This window comes from Castanea sativa, chromosome 1, assembly GCF_040712315.1.
Source record: "Castanea sativa cultivar Marrone di Chiusa Pesio chromosome 1, ASM4071231v1".
Classification (NCBI taxonomy): domain Eukaryota; kingdom Viridiplantae; phylum Streptophyta; class Magnoliopsida; order Fagales; family Fagaceae; genus Castanea; species Castanea sativa.
The window spans coordinates 28845919-28860305 of record NC_134013.1 but is presented as its reverse complement, the minus strand read 5'-3'; the positions used below and the strand labels follow the sequence as shown (position 1 = coordinate 28860305).

At 33.3% G+C, this 14387-nt stretch overlaps 2 protein-coding genes across 3 annotated transcripts; both read left to right on the top strand.

Annotated features, from left to right (window-relative positions):
* The first annotated feature begins 3007 nt into the window (after positions 1 to 3007).
* Positions 3008 to 8331, top strand: LOC142612903 (26S proteasome non-ATPase regulatory subunit 8 homolog A-like). Its single transcript, XM_075785081.1, has 6 exons — positions 3008 to 3206; positions 3834 to 3912; positions 6665 to 6767; positions 7155 to 7418; positions 7706 to 7817; positions 7957 to 8331. The coding sequence occupies exons 1-6, from the start codon at positions 3102 to 3104 to the stop codon at positions 8095 to 8097; spliced, it is 804 nt and encodes a 267-aa protein (XP_075641196.1). The 5' UTR covers positions 3008 to 3101; the 3' UTR covers positions 8098 to 8331.
* Positions 8332 to 10255: 1924 nt separating this feature from the next.
* On the top strand, positions 10256 to 13930 carry LOC142641341 (protein ABIL2-like). Of its 2 annotated transcripts, none has more exons than XM_075815766.1 (10): positions 10256 to 10449; positions 11423 to 11545; positions 11850 to 11947; positions 12068 to 12218; positions 12406 to 12505; positions 12639 to 12719; positions 12956 to 12998; positions 13084 to 13172; positions 13300 to 13397; positions 13545 to 13930. In XM_075815766.1, the coding sequence occupies exons 1-10, from the start codon at positions 10441 to 10443 to the stop codon at positions 13713 to 13715; spliced, it is 963 nt and encodes a 320-aa protein (XP_075671881.1). In that variant the 5' UTR covers positions 10256 to 10440; the 3' UTR covers positions 13716 to 13930. The 2 variants fall into 2 exon arrangements, with proteins under 2 accessions (XP_075671881.1, XP_075671875.1); XM_075815760.1 differs by having other exon boundaries at positions 10276 to 10449; positions 11420 to 11545.
* Positions 13931 to 14387: the final 457 nt, after the last annotated feature.

Sequence of the window (14387 nt, the reverse complement as noted above, 5' to 3'; positions counted from 1 at the left end):
TAAAAGAGGAGTCATTCCACAAATATGATTTTTTGCCTCTTAGCCTCGTTAAGAAATCGCAACCATTAAACCTAAACACAATAACATGAAAACAATGTTTTTTTTAAGAAATAGTTTCATCCTATAACAGTCGCTCCTAATGATTACTATTTATCATCAAACTAAGACACCACTTGCTCTTTTGGTGTAAGTAGGGATTGAACTCCAAATCTATTATTCAATGACAATAAACTTTACCAGTTGAACTAACTGGAACTCACGTGAAAATAATATTTAGGTGTACACTTGCAAGGCTCTAATAATAAATTAATAAGCATATTATTTATATTGTAAGCTAAGTGCTAACATACAAGTATGGTATAACATTTTTACTGTAGGTTACGACTTATGTTTAGTACTTTTTTGTATTGGACACAAAACAATACAAACATGTTTCCAAAACTGGACACATGTCCAAATCATATCGTGTCTAGTGCACAAGTTTCACCATTTATTATAAAGGTACAAATAACACATATTGATTAAGTAAACTGATCAAAATAAAATAATATCTAAAACAATTGTCAAAATTAAATGGTAAAAAGATTATCCCTAATATAGATTTCTTTCTTAACTTACAGCATTTCATCAATTTTTTGCCGGCTGTAAACCTTTTGAAAATTAATGTTTCCTTTTGAGTCATGTCTTCCTCTATTAAATCTTAATTCCAAATTTAAATCTCTTTTTGAATTGGTTAAATTAAAGTGCCAAGGTGCAAGTCAAACATAAATTTATTAGTTAATAAGAAAATTAAGCAATTTAAACTTGTACCTACCCAAAACTCCCCCTTCCCCTATTTTCAAAATCAATTCCCTACATTCACAGACACAAACTATTTTACAATATTTTTACAAACTGTTGATGTGGCTTTAACATTTTCTAAATAATTATTGGTAAGCATAAATGTGATGTTAGTAGTGGACCTATATTAGAACTAGTAAGAATTTGCCACATCAGACTACCGCACACCCTTTGTGCAATGGTCACTCCACAAGTATAAATGCTTGTGGGGTGTGGGGAGAGTAAGAACCGGGGTTCAAGTTTCTAGGAGGAAGCTTCACACACATATACACTTGGATTAGGTTATAGTATAATTCTATCTGGTATATAAAAAAAAAAAATTCACATCAACAGTTTGTAAAAATGTTGTAAAATAGTTTATATTTGTAGCATTTTTATTTCTTCCTCCCCAAGTCTTGCACCCAGCATTAATTTTTAATTATTAGATTTAGTTTCTCTCATTAATGTCAATCACTAAATTAGTAAAGTAGCAACAAAAAAAAAAATCCTAATTGCTAGTTAGGCATTAACTTTTTTGTTTTTTGTTTTTGTTTTTTTGTTTTGAGGGGGAATTAGGCATTAACTTGATAAAGAAAAAAGACATAATATATCTTACCATAAGGGGTGGAGTCTTTTGGCTGAATATTGCAAAAAATTGAGTTTATTTGTGATATGGGTACCGTTCAAACTTATTTGGGGAAATGAAGAGAGAAGCGAATTTCGGCAATGGTGTTGCCGAAATTCTGAGAAAAAGTAGGAGAGAGAAGAGAGAAATGATGTGACGGATATGGGAGAGAGAAAAATGAATTTCGGCAATCATATTACCAAAAAAAAAAAAAATGAATTTCGGCAATTGAATTGCCGAAATTAAAGGATTAAAAAAAAGAAAAAAAGAAAACTGAACTGTGGTAAGATTAATGCTACGACCACAAACTATTTTACCATATTTTTACAAACTGTTGTTATAATCAATTTCTTACAGTTTTTATCAAGGCCCACCAATAAAATCACTTTTTTATTTACCAATAATCACTCATTACATCAGCAGTTTATGAAAGTTTTTGTAAAAAATTTGTGTCTCTAGCATTTTGCTAAAAGTGGAGGATTAAAAAAATAAAATAAAACTCAATTGCGGCAATTGGAGTTAAAAAGAAAAAAAAAATAGTTACAACAACACTTTTGGATGTATAAAATAAAATATCTACTCTACCCAATAAACTTTAAAAAAAAAATTATATCTAATAAAAAAACCACAATCTAGCTTTTTTTTTTTTTTTTACTCCCCCAATTTCGGCAATTCAATTGCCACAATTGAGTTTTTTTTTTTTTTTAATCCTGCACTTTTGGCAAAATGCTAGAGATACAAATTTTTTTACAAAAACTTTCATAAACTGCTGATGTGATGAGTAATTATTAGTAAATAAAAAAGTGATGTTATTGGTGGGCCTTGATGAGAACCAGTAAGAAATTGGTCATAACAATAGTTTGTAAAAATATGGTAAAATAGTTTGTGGCCGTAGCATTACTTTTACCACAGTTAAGTTTTCTTTTTTTAATCCTTCAATTTCGGCAATTTAATTGCCGAAATTCAACTTATTTATTTATTATTTATTTTTTTCAATCTCATTGCCGAAATTCATTTTTCTCTCCCCCACATCCGTCACATCATTTCTCTCTTCTCTCTCCTACTTTTTCTCAGAATTTTGGCAACACCATTGCCGAAATTCGCTTCTCTCTTTATTTTTCCAAATAACTTTGAATAGTATCCATATCACAAATAAACTCGATTTTTTACAATATTCAGCCAAAAGACACAGAGACCCTTCCAAGATATGAAAGTTTTAAAATAATAATAAAAACATGACAACTTTTAAACCGCAAGTTTAGAAACAAAGACTGAATATACTTAAATTAAAATTTTTTATTAAAAAAGTGATAAGAGATCCGACCCCATACCCGATGGCTCGAACCGACTCAATACCGGTCCCTAATACTTGGGTTGGGTCGGGTTCCTACAGTAAAATCCCATTTATATCGGCTCTAATTTGGGTGAATGTAAACTAGACCCAACCCTATCTCAACCCTACAAGCGTATCATACTAGATGACATTATTTTGGCCCAATAGAAAGCCCAGGCCCAAATTGCTTGTCCCCGTTGAAATAAATATGAAATTCTGTCTTCGCAACCAAGCAAGCTCAAAAAAATAAAAAAAAGTAGGAAGTAGAAACTAGACGAGAGGGAAGAAGAAAGAAGAAGAAGAAGAAGACTAACACAACAAACGATGGATCCCAAGCTCACAGAGGTCTCTCAGCTCTTCGAACGCTTCAAAGCTGCGTTTTTAAGGAACGACTTCGATACCTGCACTAGACTCCTCTCACAACTCAAGGTTTTCTTTTTTACCGATTCTTCACATACATTAATCTCGTTACTCAAACCAAATATTCTTTAATTGTAAAATTTCCCACGAAATATTTTCTGGGTTTGTCTTGTTTTTTACTATAAATCACAAATTTTTTTTTTGTTGTTGTGTTTTTGGGGGCATAAGGGTTGTGATTGATACTGGGTTTTTGCTAAATCTGTATCTGAAATCGTCAAAAAGAAGATTTGGGTTTTTGAGATTTAATATGGGTTTTACTTTAGGGTTAGAAAAGGAAAGATCTTTTGGTACTTTGCTTTGCTATTGTATGAAAAAAAACTCTCTGTAACTTGTTTGTTGGAGTTGTTAACAATGGATTTGGGATTTGGGATTTTATATGAACTTTTTCTTCAAAGTTTTATGGTTGTTCGAGTGGGGGTTGAGGCATTGAGAAATTTTTTTGTGAGATGATAATAAGTATTGTGGCAACTTGGTTTAGGTGTGGAATTTTGTCTTATTGGTAGAGTGCTTGATGGGTGGGGGGCTAATAGGCCTTAGTTTTGAGATTGTGGAAAGCTTTTGAATGTGATTTATGTGAGCGAATGCGTTGAGCTGAAGGCCAAAGATTTAGTCATATTGTTGTTCTCTGTTTTTCAGGTCTTGCTGACACAATTCAGAAGCCTACCGCCATTGTTTGAAGCAACGCCCAATGCAATTCATGAATTGAATTTAGCAAGTAACACTCTTGGCTCGTATTGGTTAATATTTTATGATTATTTGGTTATTGGTGTTGCAGTTGCAGTTGCTTCACTTACCTATACATTTTGGCAAAATGAGTATTTCTTTTTACTTGATCATTAACAACGCGTGTCTTCACTTTAATTTTTGGTGCTGTATGCAAAAAATTAATCTGCAGTAGATTTGGGCATATGTTATGCATTAAAATGTATTAAATGTCATGTTTATTTGGCTATTATCTTGATATCCCGGAGGAGGTATGAACTAGTAGATCTTAATTCCTTATAATAAGACTCCAAGAATGGGTACTCTTTTTCTTTTAGCCACCAGTGTATTCGGTGGGTTGGAAATACGAGTTGTAACCTCTTTATCAATGTTACCATAGGTTATTTGATTTACCTATCATCTGATATAGATAGAACAATTATCAAATTTAAAGATAGAGAAAATTCTGACTGGTGGGCTCCAAAATTATAGTGAACAGGTGGGTTGGAAATACGAGTTGTAACCTCTTTATCAATGTTACCATAGGTTATTTGATTTACCTATCATCTGATATAGATAGAACAATTATCAAATTTATAGATAGAGAAAATTCTGACTGGCGGGCTCCAAAATTATAGTGAACAAGTAATTTTAACGAAGGTAAAAAAGAGAGAAAAATAATCAAATTTATAAATAGAGAAAGCATAGAAGTATCTAATATATCAAATATTCAAGAATGATATTGAAATAGACCCTCAAGTGTGTATCGATATGTGGGATATATAATATTGATTATTGGTAAAAACTAAACCCACTAACTGGTGGGCTCCAAAATTATGGTTAAAAGGGAGAACGATAATCAAATTTATAGATAGAGAAACCATAGATGTATCTAATATATCAAAAATTCAATTATGATATGAGATTGAAATCAAGTTCTTTAAAAAGAGGGTAGGTATAATGCAGGCCAAGTCAAGAAAAGGACTTTCTTTCTTTTCTTCCATAGTTGTCTTATGGTCCATTTGGTTGGGTGGATTTTAGGAAGGATGGAAAAAAAAGAGTGGAAAATAGGAGAGAAAATGAGTGGGAAGGGTGTTTGGTTGAGAGGGGTAGGGGGGAGAGAAAAGTGGTGGGGCCCACAAGTTCTCTCTCCTCCTCCTTCAAAATATAATCTCTCCAAATTGGAGAGAAAATTAGAGTGAAAAGTGGGAAAAATATTTGGACAAAACTGCCCCTACTTTTAACGTTTCTGGCTCTCTTTTTTTCTTTTCTTTGGACTTTTCCTTTGAAAAGCTGGCTTTTTTTTTTTTTTCTTTGGTTTTGTCAGGTGGTGGGTTCTTCTTCTTTTCCTTTTTATTCTTAATTTTAATTTTTATTATTTTTTTAAGAAAATACTTTTGGATGATTTCTTATGCTATTTTTTGAAATGTCCACTTTCATTTATACACAATTTAAAAAAAAGTATAAAGTATTACTTTTTGTTTTATTTAAGAGGGACATGATGTTAAATTTATACAAATCTTATTTTCAACCAAACCAAAAAGTTTTTCATCCCTCCACTTTTCCACCCTCTCAACCAAACACAAATGAGGAAAACTAAAAACTTTTATATCATCTCTCTATTTTCTATCCTCTCACTTTTCCATCCTCCTAACCAAATAGACCATGAATGACTAATAGTTCGAAGCCTTAAGAAAAGAAACTGGATTTTTCGGCACCTGGTTCATTCATCTTAAGTCAAGTTCAGTTTACTTATTCCGTTTGGAGCCAAGAGTCTTTTTCTTTTAGCTCAACTAGCACCTCCTAGTGTTTACATCGTAGACTTCTAGGGTTCAAATCCCCCCCCCCCTCCCCCCCACAAAATATGGAATTATCTAAAAATAAACTTGTTCAATTCAGAAATCTTAGTCAAGCTGATGGTGAGATCGATTTTTTGTTTGAGGTTCAATAGAAATGAGAGGAAGAGGAACCACCACCTAATGGGTCTTTTACTTTCATTATATCCCCCTTTGTGGTCCAGTCCTTCCTTAGGTTCCATTTGATGTTCTGCTAATTTGGTTGCTTGGGAGCACAAGATAGTAACTACTTGTGATATCCTTCAATAACTTGCTGTGAAGATGGAAAGCAAAGCGGTTATCAGGTTAAAGACTCAATCTTATTCTTTGGAAGTTGCTACAATTAGAGTCATCCTGAAAGCCCTCTTTTTGGCTCGTGTGAGGGTTGTCATAACTTGTATCTATTTGCTGTTTAATGACTTGATAGAGTCCTACGGGTAGTCTTAATGTGACATTCCCTATCTTATCAACGGCATCAATCGGCTAGAGAGTGGAGTTATTCTTTTTCCAGGGATGCAAAGTCGTCCCCTCTACTAATCAAACCCTCAGTTCAATAGTCTTTGTCAACATGTTACAAGGCTCCAGTCTTGGGCAGGTCACCATTACTTTACTTAGAAAGGCAAAGCCGTAGCTTGCTGCTCGCTTGCTGTCTACTAAACGTGCCCTCACTGCCTGCCTGGCCCCCTATCTTTAATCGTAAGTAACGTGAAGTCAAATGTATTAAAATGTGGTAAATATAATGGAATGAACAAGGAATAGTAATGATTTAAATGAGAATAAGATCCAAAGTTTTACTACCATATCAAGGCACCATATTATTGAAGTGTTCTGTCTACTGTTAATTAAACCTCTCATCATCTTGTATCTGCATTTTTGATTCTTTGTTTCTAAGCTATTTTCTCGTGATTTATTATTTCTGAGAACTTTCAGGGGATATATACGAGCATGCCGTTGTTCTCAGTGTGAAGACGGAGGACCAGGATGCATTTGAGAGGGATTTCTTTCAGTTGAAGCCTTATTACACAGATGCTGGGTAACATCATGTTGCCTTCAATTCAGCTATTTTTTAAGTTTTACTTTTATTTGGAAATTATCAGTCTAGCATCCACTCTATGCATGTTAAGCCAAGCTATATTTTTATGATAAAAAGAGGAAACATATTTATTTAAGTGCCATGCTTTTTCAAGTAAAATATTGATGTCTGTGTCCATTCACTCAGATCCTCCTTTGGATTAAGCATTTAAACATGAGGTTACAAGAACATAGAATTGAACATAAAGCCATAAAAAGCTTTTGGATCAAACAACATACTTGCTGCTGAGTCTCTTCTGCTACTTTGTCTCTTAGACTTTTTTGGTAGTTCCATATATTATTTTTGTTTTGAAGCTACGTTAATGAATCTACATTTCTTTTGGAGCAGCAACCGTCTTCCACCATCTCCTCAGGAGCATCCAATCTTAGGACTCAACCTATTGAGGCTCCTTGTTCAGAATAGAATAGCTGAATTCCATACTGAACTTGAACTTCTTTCCTCTGCTGCTTTGGAGAATCCTTGCATTAAGCATGCAGTGGAGTTGGAGCAGTCCTTCATGGAAGGGGCTTACAACCGTGTGTTGAGTGCTCGACAGACAGTGCCACATGAGACTTACGTCTACTTCATGGATCTTCTGGCAAAGACAGTCAGGTAGTTGGTCAATTGCTATGTTTGGTATTACTTTAATGGATAAAAATGAGACTTTAAGTGATAGGTGACAAAAAATTACAAACAAGCAAGTGATTTGCTCATTATGGAGTATTTAGCTCTAAAGTGTTATATAAGTTTGATCCTTTGACTCTTGGGTTGATGTGAGTAGTGGAAGTAGTAAGCCTTTTCATCATATTCCATAAATTTTAATTTGTATGTTCATACTTACTCTCTACATGCATGTATTTTGTGTTCTTACGAATTGATTTCTCTTCTGTCACTTTCAGAGATGAAATATCTGGCTGTAGTGAAAAGGCTTATGATTTCCTTGCAATTAGTGATGCGCAGAAAATGTTGTTGTTCTCTTCTGAACAAGAACTATTGGAGTACATTAAGGAGGTACTCATTATTGTCAACTGTTTATATGTTCTATTATTGATGATTTCACCAAAATAAAATGGCACCCTACCCACCAGCAAATAAACATTCCATTTATTCTTTCATATTATGTTCCTGATAATCTGTTGCTTGAATGCAGGAGCATTCTGAGTGGGAGATAAAGAATGGTTTCGTGTATCTCCAGAAGGCAAAAGAATCTACACCATGCAAGGAAATACCTTCTCTGCAATTGATCAACCAGACACTCAGTTATGCGAGAGAATTGGAGCGGATTGTGTAATTGTGTAACAGAGAGCGAAACTGGTCATGGTCATTAGCTAAAAAAAATTTTCGCGTCTGTATTTTAAACCTCTTCATATTTCAGTTATCTAGGCTTTGCATTGCCATTCATTATTGCATAATGAATAGCTTTCAGTACATTTTCAATTCTTAAGTGTATTGTACTATTATTTTCTGAACTTGCATTTATTAGTCGCTAGGAAAAATGGGAATCACACTGCTGAATTGGAGATCATGGATGATTTCGGCCTTAGGTAACGTTCTTCTAGTAACATTTGTTTAAGTGTTGTGGAAATATATGTGGGTGAAAAATTACTATGGAAACACATTTATGTTATTTAAACAACGGAAATTATTGTTTAAACAACACAACCAAACATTTCCTCCGGCCCCTCATCTCTAGTTCATTCAGACAACAATGCTGTCATATTTTATCTAGAAAAATGCTAAAATTTTTACTAATTATATATTTTTAAACGAGTACAAAATAATGTGAATGAATGAGATATCATTTTAATAATGTATTAAATAAATGTTGATTTTTTTTAAAAAAAAAATTATGATTGGTAATTGTAATGCAGTAAAATTTGTAAGGACAAAACTTAGGTATTATTGTAGTAATATTGTCTAAGCGTTGTGGAAATATATGTGGGTGAAAAAGTATTATGAAAATACATATTATGTTATTTAAACAACGAAAATTGTTGTTTAAACAACACAACCAAACATCCCTTCTGCCCTTCATCTCTAGTTCATAAAGACAATAATGCTGTCATATTTTATCTAGACAAATGCTAAAATTCTTGCTAATTATATATTTTTAAACAAGTACAAAATAACGTGAATGAATGTGATATCATTTTAATAATATATTAAATAAATGTTATTTTTTTAATTAAAAAAATTATGATTGTTAATACATAAGTTTGTAATGTAGTAAAATTTATAAGGACAAAATTTAGATACAATACTTAAGTGTTGTTTTAAGATTTTCTTCTTAAGGATTCAGCCATGAAGTTATTTTTTCTTATGTATCTTTACTTAATTACAGCTACTAAGTTGAATTTCAAAAAGAAAATTTAAGAAACAATACATAATTACTGTATTTAAGTTTTACTTTATCTCTAATTCACTTCTTTATCTACGTAGAACAGTAGAAGTACTTCTGAAGAGAAGGCCCAAGTTTGGGTAATTTATGTCCTTATAAGATACCCGCAGAGAAGGTACACCCATAGTGACATGCCTTATTAAGTCAGAAGATATTTTCTAGCGGAAATGACCTCTTGCTTAGACCTCCCTCCCAGCTACAATGCAGACAAAGGCGTACGACTCAGCCAAATACTAAAAAGTGAACTTAAATATTTATTATATCATGTAAATCCAACCTTCAGATAGAGAATCTCAGCTACCCCATTATTATGATTTCTTAATTAATTATGTCGGTTCCACTTACTTTTGCTTTTACAACAACGGTTCCCATCTTTTCAACCAAAACAATTGGACTTATAATAAATGACATGAAGTTTGCACCACTCAGCTAGCTTGAAAAAGCAATCTCTCAACCTAAGTTCATCCACCCCTCCATACCTCTTAAGCCCTATAACTCATTTTTGTAATTTAATTTCACAGGTGGGTTTGTTATTCCCATAAAACAATACTCAAAATTCAATGGACTGTATAATTTATTATTTCAGTCATAAGATACTGTGTTTTAGAGCTATCCATTAATGTTCCAAGTATTTTTGCATGTGCAGGCCAAGTTTTTGATAAACCCCACAATGATTTCATGAATGATGTAACCAACAATTAAGACTTAATTTCTTTTCCTTCAAGTGGCGGGTCCCGGTTTTGAAAATAATCACAAGGATGGCAAGTCTCAAATTCAGTAGGCTTTGGACATGTGTAGAGGCTTTTCTTTCCCCAGGTTTTGAAGAAAAGTCATTCTCTGCAGTTCAACAAAAATAACTACTAGTATGCAGGTATAGTTATTTTGCTTTCACATCATGTGCACCAATAGCCAAAGGTTTTCATTTACCTGCCTTATCCTCGACCTGTTACTGATCGTTGTCACTTCCAATAATTCACTAACTCTCTCTCTCTCTCTCGCACGCGCACACACACACACACACACACACACACACACTGCAGCATAGAAAAAAAGGTTCATTATATCTTTTTCATTCATGCTGAGAGTTCTATGTCAAAAAAAAACTTTATACTATAAACGAAGCCCCATAACTTCTGTTGTGGTCTCCTTGAGCATTTGGATGCTTATTTAGAGTCTTGACTCTTGAGCTTCACTGTGAGATGGGGTTCGGATTGCAGTCCCAGATCACAAACTAAGATGACTCAGGTGTTTACTCTTTTTCTTCTTTACATCACTTCTTTTGGGTTCTCTGTTGTATTCATTTGATTAATATAGACTTCTCATCTCTGTCTTTTGAATTAAAAACACAAGCAAAAGATGGTAACCCAAACTGTTGAAAATGAGTGTTTGTGTTTTTTTCCTTTTTTTCTGTTTTGTGAGATGACTTCTAATCTGGTTGATCAGAAAAAATAAAATAAAATAAATTAAAGTTTTATGTTTTTGCTGCTTTGGTTTATACAAAGTGAAAGAGAAAAAATACCTTAATTATTCCAAAAATTATTATGAGGCCCAGTTGAGAACAGACCATTCTTATTCTGTCGACGCACTTCTAATTTACCCTTGAGCCCTGCTCTCATCTAAATATGAACTTTTTATACTATCTATATTTTAGACCTTATTATATGCATGTATAATTCAACAGTGTTAAATATGGTATCGGTTCTAGATGTTATATTGGTAATGATCATGAAATTAGGAGTGACATGCATAAGATTTATCCATAAAATTTACTTATTATGCAACATTCTAAGTTGACATTTAGTATGATGTTACCAATTTTTATACAAATATTTAGAGAGACATTTTAATTTTATCAAAAGTAGTAATGATTTTAGTAACTATCTTAGTATGTAAAGATGTTGTCTCATTACATTGATTAACAAAATATAGTTTCTAATATAATATCAATAGAAGAGACAAGCTATCTATGGTGATTTCATATTATTTAGATTTTTATAGTGAAAAATAAAATCGTTCTTTATTTATCATACTTGCCTCTAATTGTTGAATTCAATCTCAACAACCAAATGGAAGTCTGGGAATCATAACATGGACTTTATAGGAGCAGTTGGATCTTGTCAATGAGAATAGGGTGGCTGCAGGTTTTATTCTGGTTAAAGAGTTCAAGGCATGTCAAACTGATTGTAGAGCTTTGTTTTGGTATTTATTATTTTAGCAGGCCAAAAATACTCTTTTCATGGAAAGTGTGGATTCTTCCTCTTATGTTTCTGCAAAGCCAGAATCTTCCCATCATGATGAACTCTTCATGCAGCAAAGATTGCACTTTTCAGATAGTCTCAAGGTACTGTTCTCTAACTTCTTCTTTTTTTCTTTTTCTTTATTCATGAACTAAGCAAATATTTTAATGGGTATGTGAAGAAATCTCCTTACTAATATCATTGTTTACTCATTGAGTTCAGGTATTATGTTAGCATTCTCATGACTTTATTTTTATGAACTGTGATGGCCCCATGTTAATATATTGTGTTTGGATTTGAGTTAGCGATCCTTTAATTTTAGGCAAACATATGAAACAAAAAACAGATTTATTTAAAATTTTCCTGCAAATTGGATTACAAAAGTTCATTTCTCACAAATATGTTTAGGACTTGAAGAATCTGAGGAAACAGTTGTACTCAGCAGCAGAGCATTTTGAAGTATCTTACAGTAAAGAAGATCAAAATTACATGCAAATCACCCCAAGGTTTTTTGGTTTTTGGTTTTGTTTTTGTTTCTGTTTACCAAATAGCAAGTTAATGCTCTATTTGAGAGTTGGGGAACTTCTCTTTTTATCTTAACTTTTATTAAAAATAAATTTGCGTAGAGTTGTGGAAAGCTTGAAAGATTATGTCATTAAAGCTTTGGTGAATACCGTGGACCACATGGGTTCTTTGGCATACAAGGTTAATGGATTTTTGGATGCAAGTATCTGTGAGCTATCTAGAACTGAGCTTAGGTTGTCTTGCAATGAACAGGTATTCCTTCTGTTCAGATTACTATCATTCAGCATATGCATATCGGTTGAGAATTGAACAGCATTTCCTTTACCAAAAAAAATGTGTATTATATAAACCTACTTGTAACAATTTCAGAATGCAGGATTTTCTACCTATTTCCTGAATTTATTTTAACTTAAAAAAAAATGTTTGTTGGAAATCTTAGAGAATCGGAACATGCCAATGCTTCATTGATCATGGGGGCCTTTTCCAACAATCATTAGCACTAAGATTTCCAAAGCATCATAAGCGGTACATCCTACCAGGCAAATATGTTCTTCTCTGCTATTTATTGTTGCCTTAATTTAAAGCAAGCAATGAGAACTTCATTCTTACCTATTTGGAAAATTTACAAACGTGTGTGTTTAATTTACTTGGTCACCCCATTGTTTTGTTCAGCTGGGGCAACCACGGATGCTGTTGACCAGTCTCAAGCTATGCATCACATTGCTAAAGAGGACTTCTGTCAGTTTAGAAGTGGTATTATATTTCATCTACCCTAATGATGCATGTGGTGTTAATAAGCATGACATCCTTACATTTGATGCTTAGTTGACATTTTAATTATTAGAACAACATATTGAAATTCAAGATTAAAGCCTCATTATTTATGGCCTAAAAACGTCTCAACAATTTGAGAGCTAGCATTACTGGTGCCCATCATAGAAGCTATACTAGGAAAAGGCTAATATTTGTCTTTGTGGATTTTGGCAAAGCTGCTCAGGAAACAACCAGTGAGATCTCTCCAACAGCAGTCAGGTAAATGTCGGCACTATGGTGGATTTACTTGTGCCTAAACATACACAAGCTCACACTCTAATTATAAAATAAAATTCTACTACAGAAAAGGGCACTCTGTGATAAGGTCTGCACAATCTTCCTCAAGACCTGGAACTTTCCAATTCACAAAAGTTGCATCCAAGAAAGCACTCGGTTTGTACAAATGTGTTTTGTTATATTATGGGAAGAACGTTATTACCACTATCACCTCACAAGTTTATTGGTGCACTTGTTATATATTCTGTATTGATCATAATTATTTGTTGTCCTACTAAAACAGAGAATCGAGCAGTCTCACCATATCGCTTTTCTTTCTTACGTTCTGGATCACTTGTTAAGAAATCAAGTGCTATAAACTCATATACTGCCAATCAACGGGTAAGCATATAAAACCATGAATGCTGAATAGAGGGTGCTGGCAGCAATAAAAGTAGACCGCATCATATGACAGCATTCATGGTTCTCATTCACTGTTAAAAAGCAATTAAGTTCTAAACTTTTTAAAAATATATATGTTCTTTGCAGTTCCCATCAGAGCCCCGGAGACAAATTTCATTGCCTGTTCATGTTGAACAAGTTGGGACTAAAGATATTGGACAACATTCTGGAAAAACCAATCGGCTGTTTAAGGCCTTGCTTAGCATGAACAAGTCTAAAAGGGAAGGTGTACTGTACAAATACTTGGATGAGAATTGAAAAAGGGATGAAGAGCAACATGTTAGGAAGTAGAATGACTTAACAATGTATAATTGATGGTTCTTGCCCTGCATGTCTTGCCACTAGTGCTTCTCTTTTGTAAATTGTACAAGGCATTTTCCTTTCTGTTCAAGTCTTACATTGATAAAATATTAAATGTACATTTTGAGGGACTGCATGTATAAACTTTAGTTCATGAGAACTTTGAGATCGTATCATATCGTACAATATAGCAAATATAGTCTCAGTGGGTATCACTACATGGCAATGATACAATTGGGCTAACATCACGTTTCATTGAGATTCCTCTTCAGCTAGTTTAAAGATTAATAAGGGCAATCTTACAGGCAAGACATTCAATTTTCCATGTTCATGTTTTGAATCTTTTGATGATCATGACGTTCAAGCTGAATGATTAGAAGAAATGCAGTATGTTAGATGGTTGCATGTACAATATATTTACTGATTCAAGATAACAAGGCATCACCATTATTGCATTTGGAATAACAAATGTACGAGTAATATGACACATTGCTATGTATCAGCCACTGTTTGAAATCCCAGATCAAAACCAGTGCAGTGATTTACTTCCCTTGCACATGTATGCTCCTCAGGAGTCTTTCTAAAATTATCATTAAATTGCATAAGAAGCTATAAAGGCCATGTAGTGTC

Bases quoted from the DNA above. Each gene is read 5' to 3' on its own strand.
- LOC142641341 (XM_075815760.1), top strand. The intron at 12,506-12,638 runs GCAAATATGTTC...TGTTTTGTTCAG, and splicing joins TAAGCGGTACATCCTACCAG to CTGGGGCAACCACGGATGCT. The intron at 12,720-12,955 runs GTATTATATTTC...ATTTTGGCAAAG, and splicing joins CTTCTGTCAGTTTAGAAGTG to CTGCTCAGGAAACAACCAGT.
- LOC142612903 (XM_075785081.1), top strand. From the start codon at position 3,102: ATGGATCCCAAGCTCACAGAGGTCTCTCAGCTCTTCGAACGCTTCAAA. The intron at 3,913-6,664 runs GTAACACTCTTG...GAGAACTTTCAG, and splicing joins TCATGAATTGAATTTAGCAA to GGGATATATACGAGCATGCC. The intron at 7,419-7,705 runs GTAGTTGGTCAA...TGTCACTTTCAG, and splicing joins CTTCTGGCAAAGACAGTCAG to AGATGAAATATCTGGCTGTA.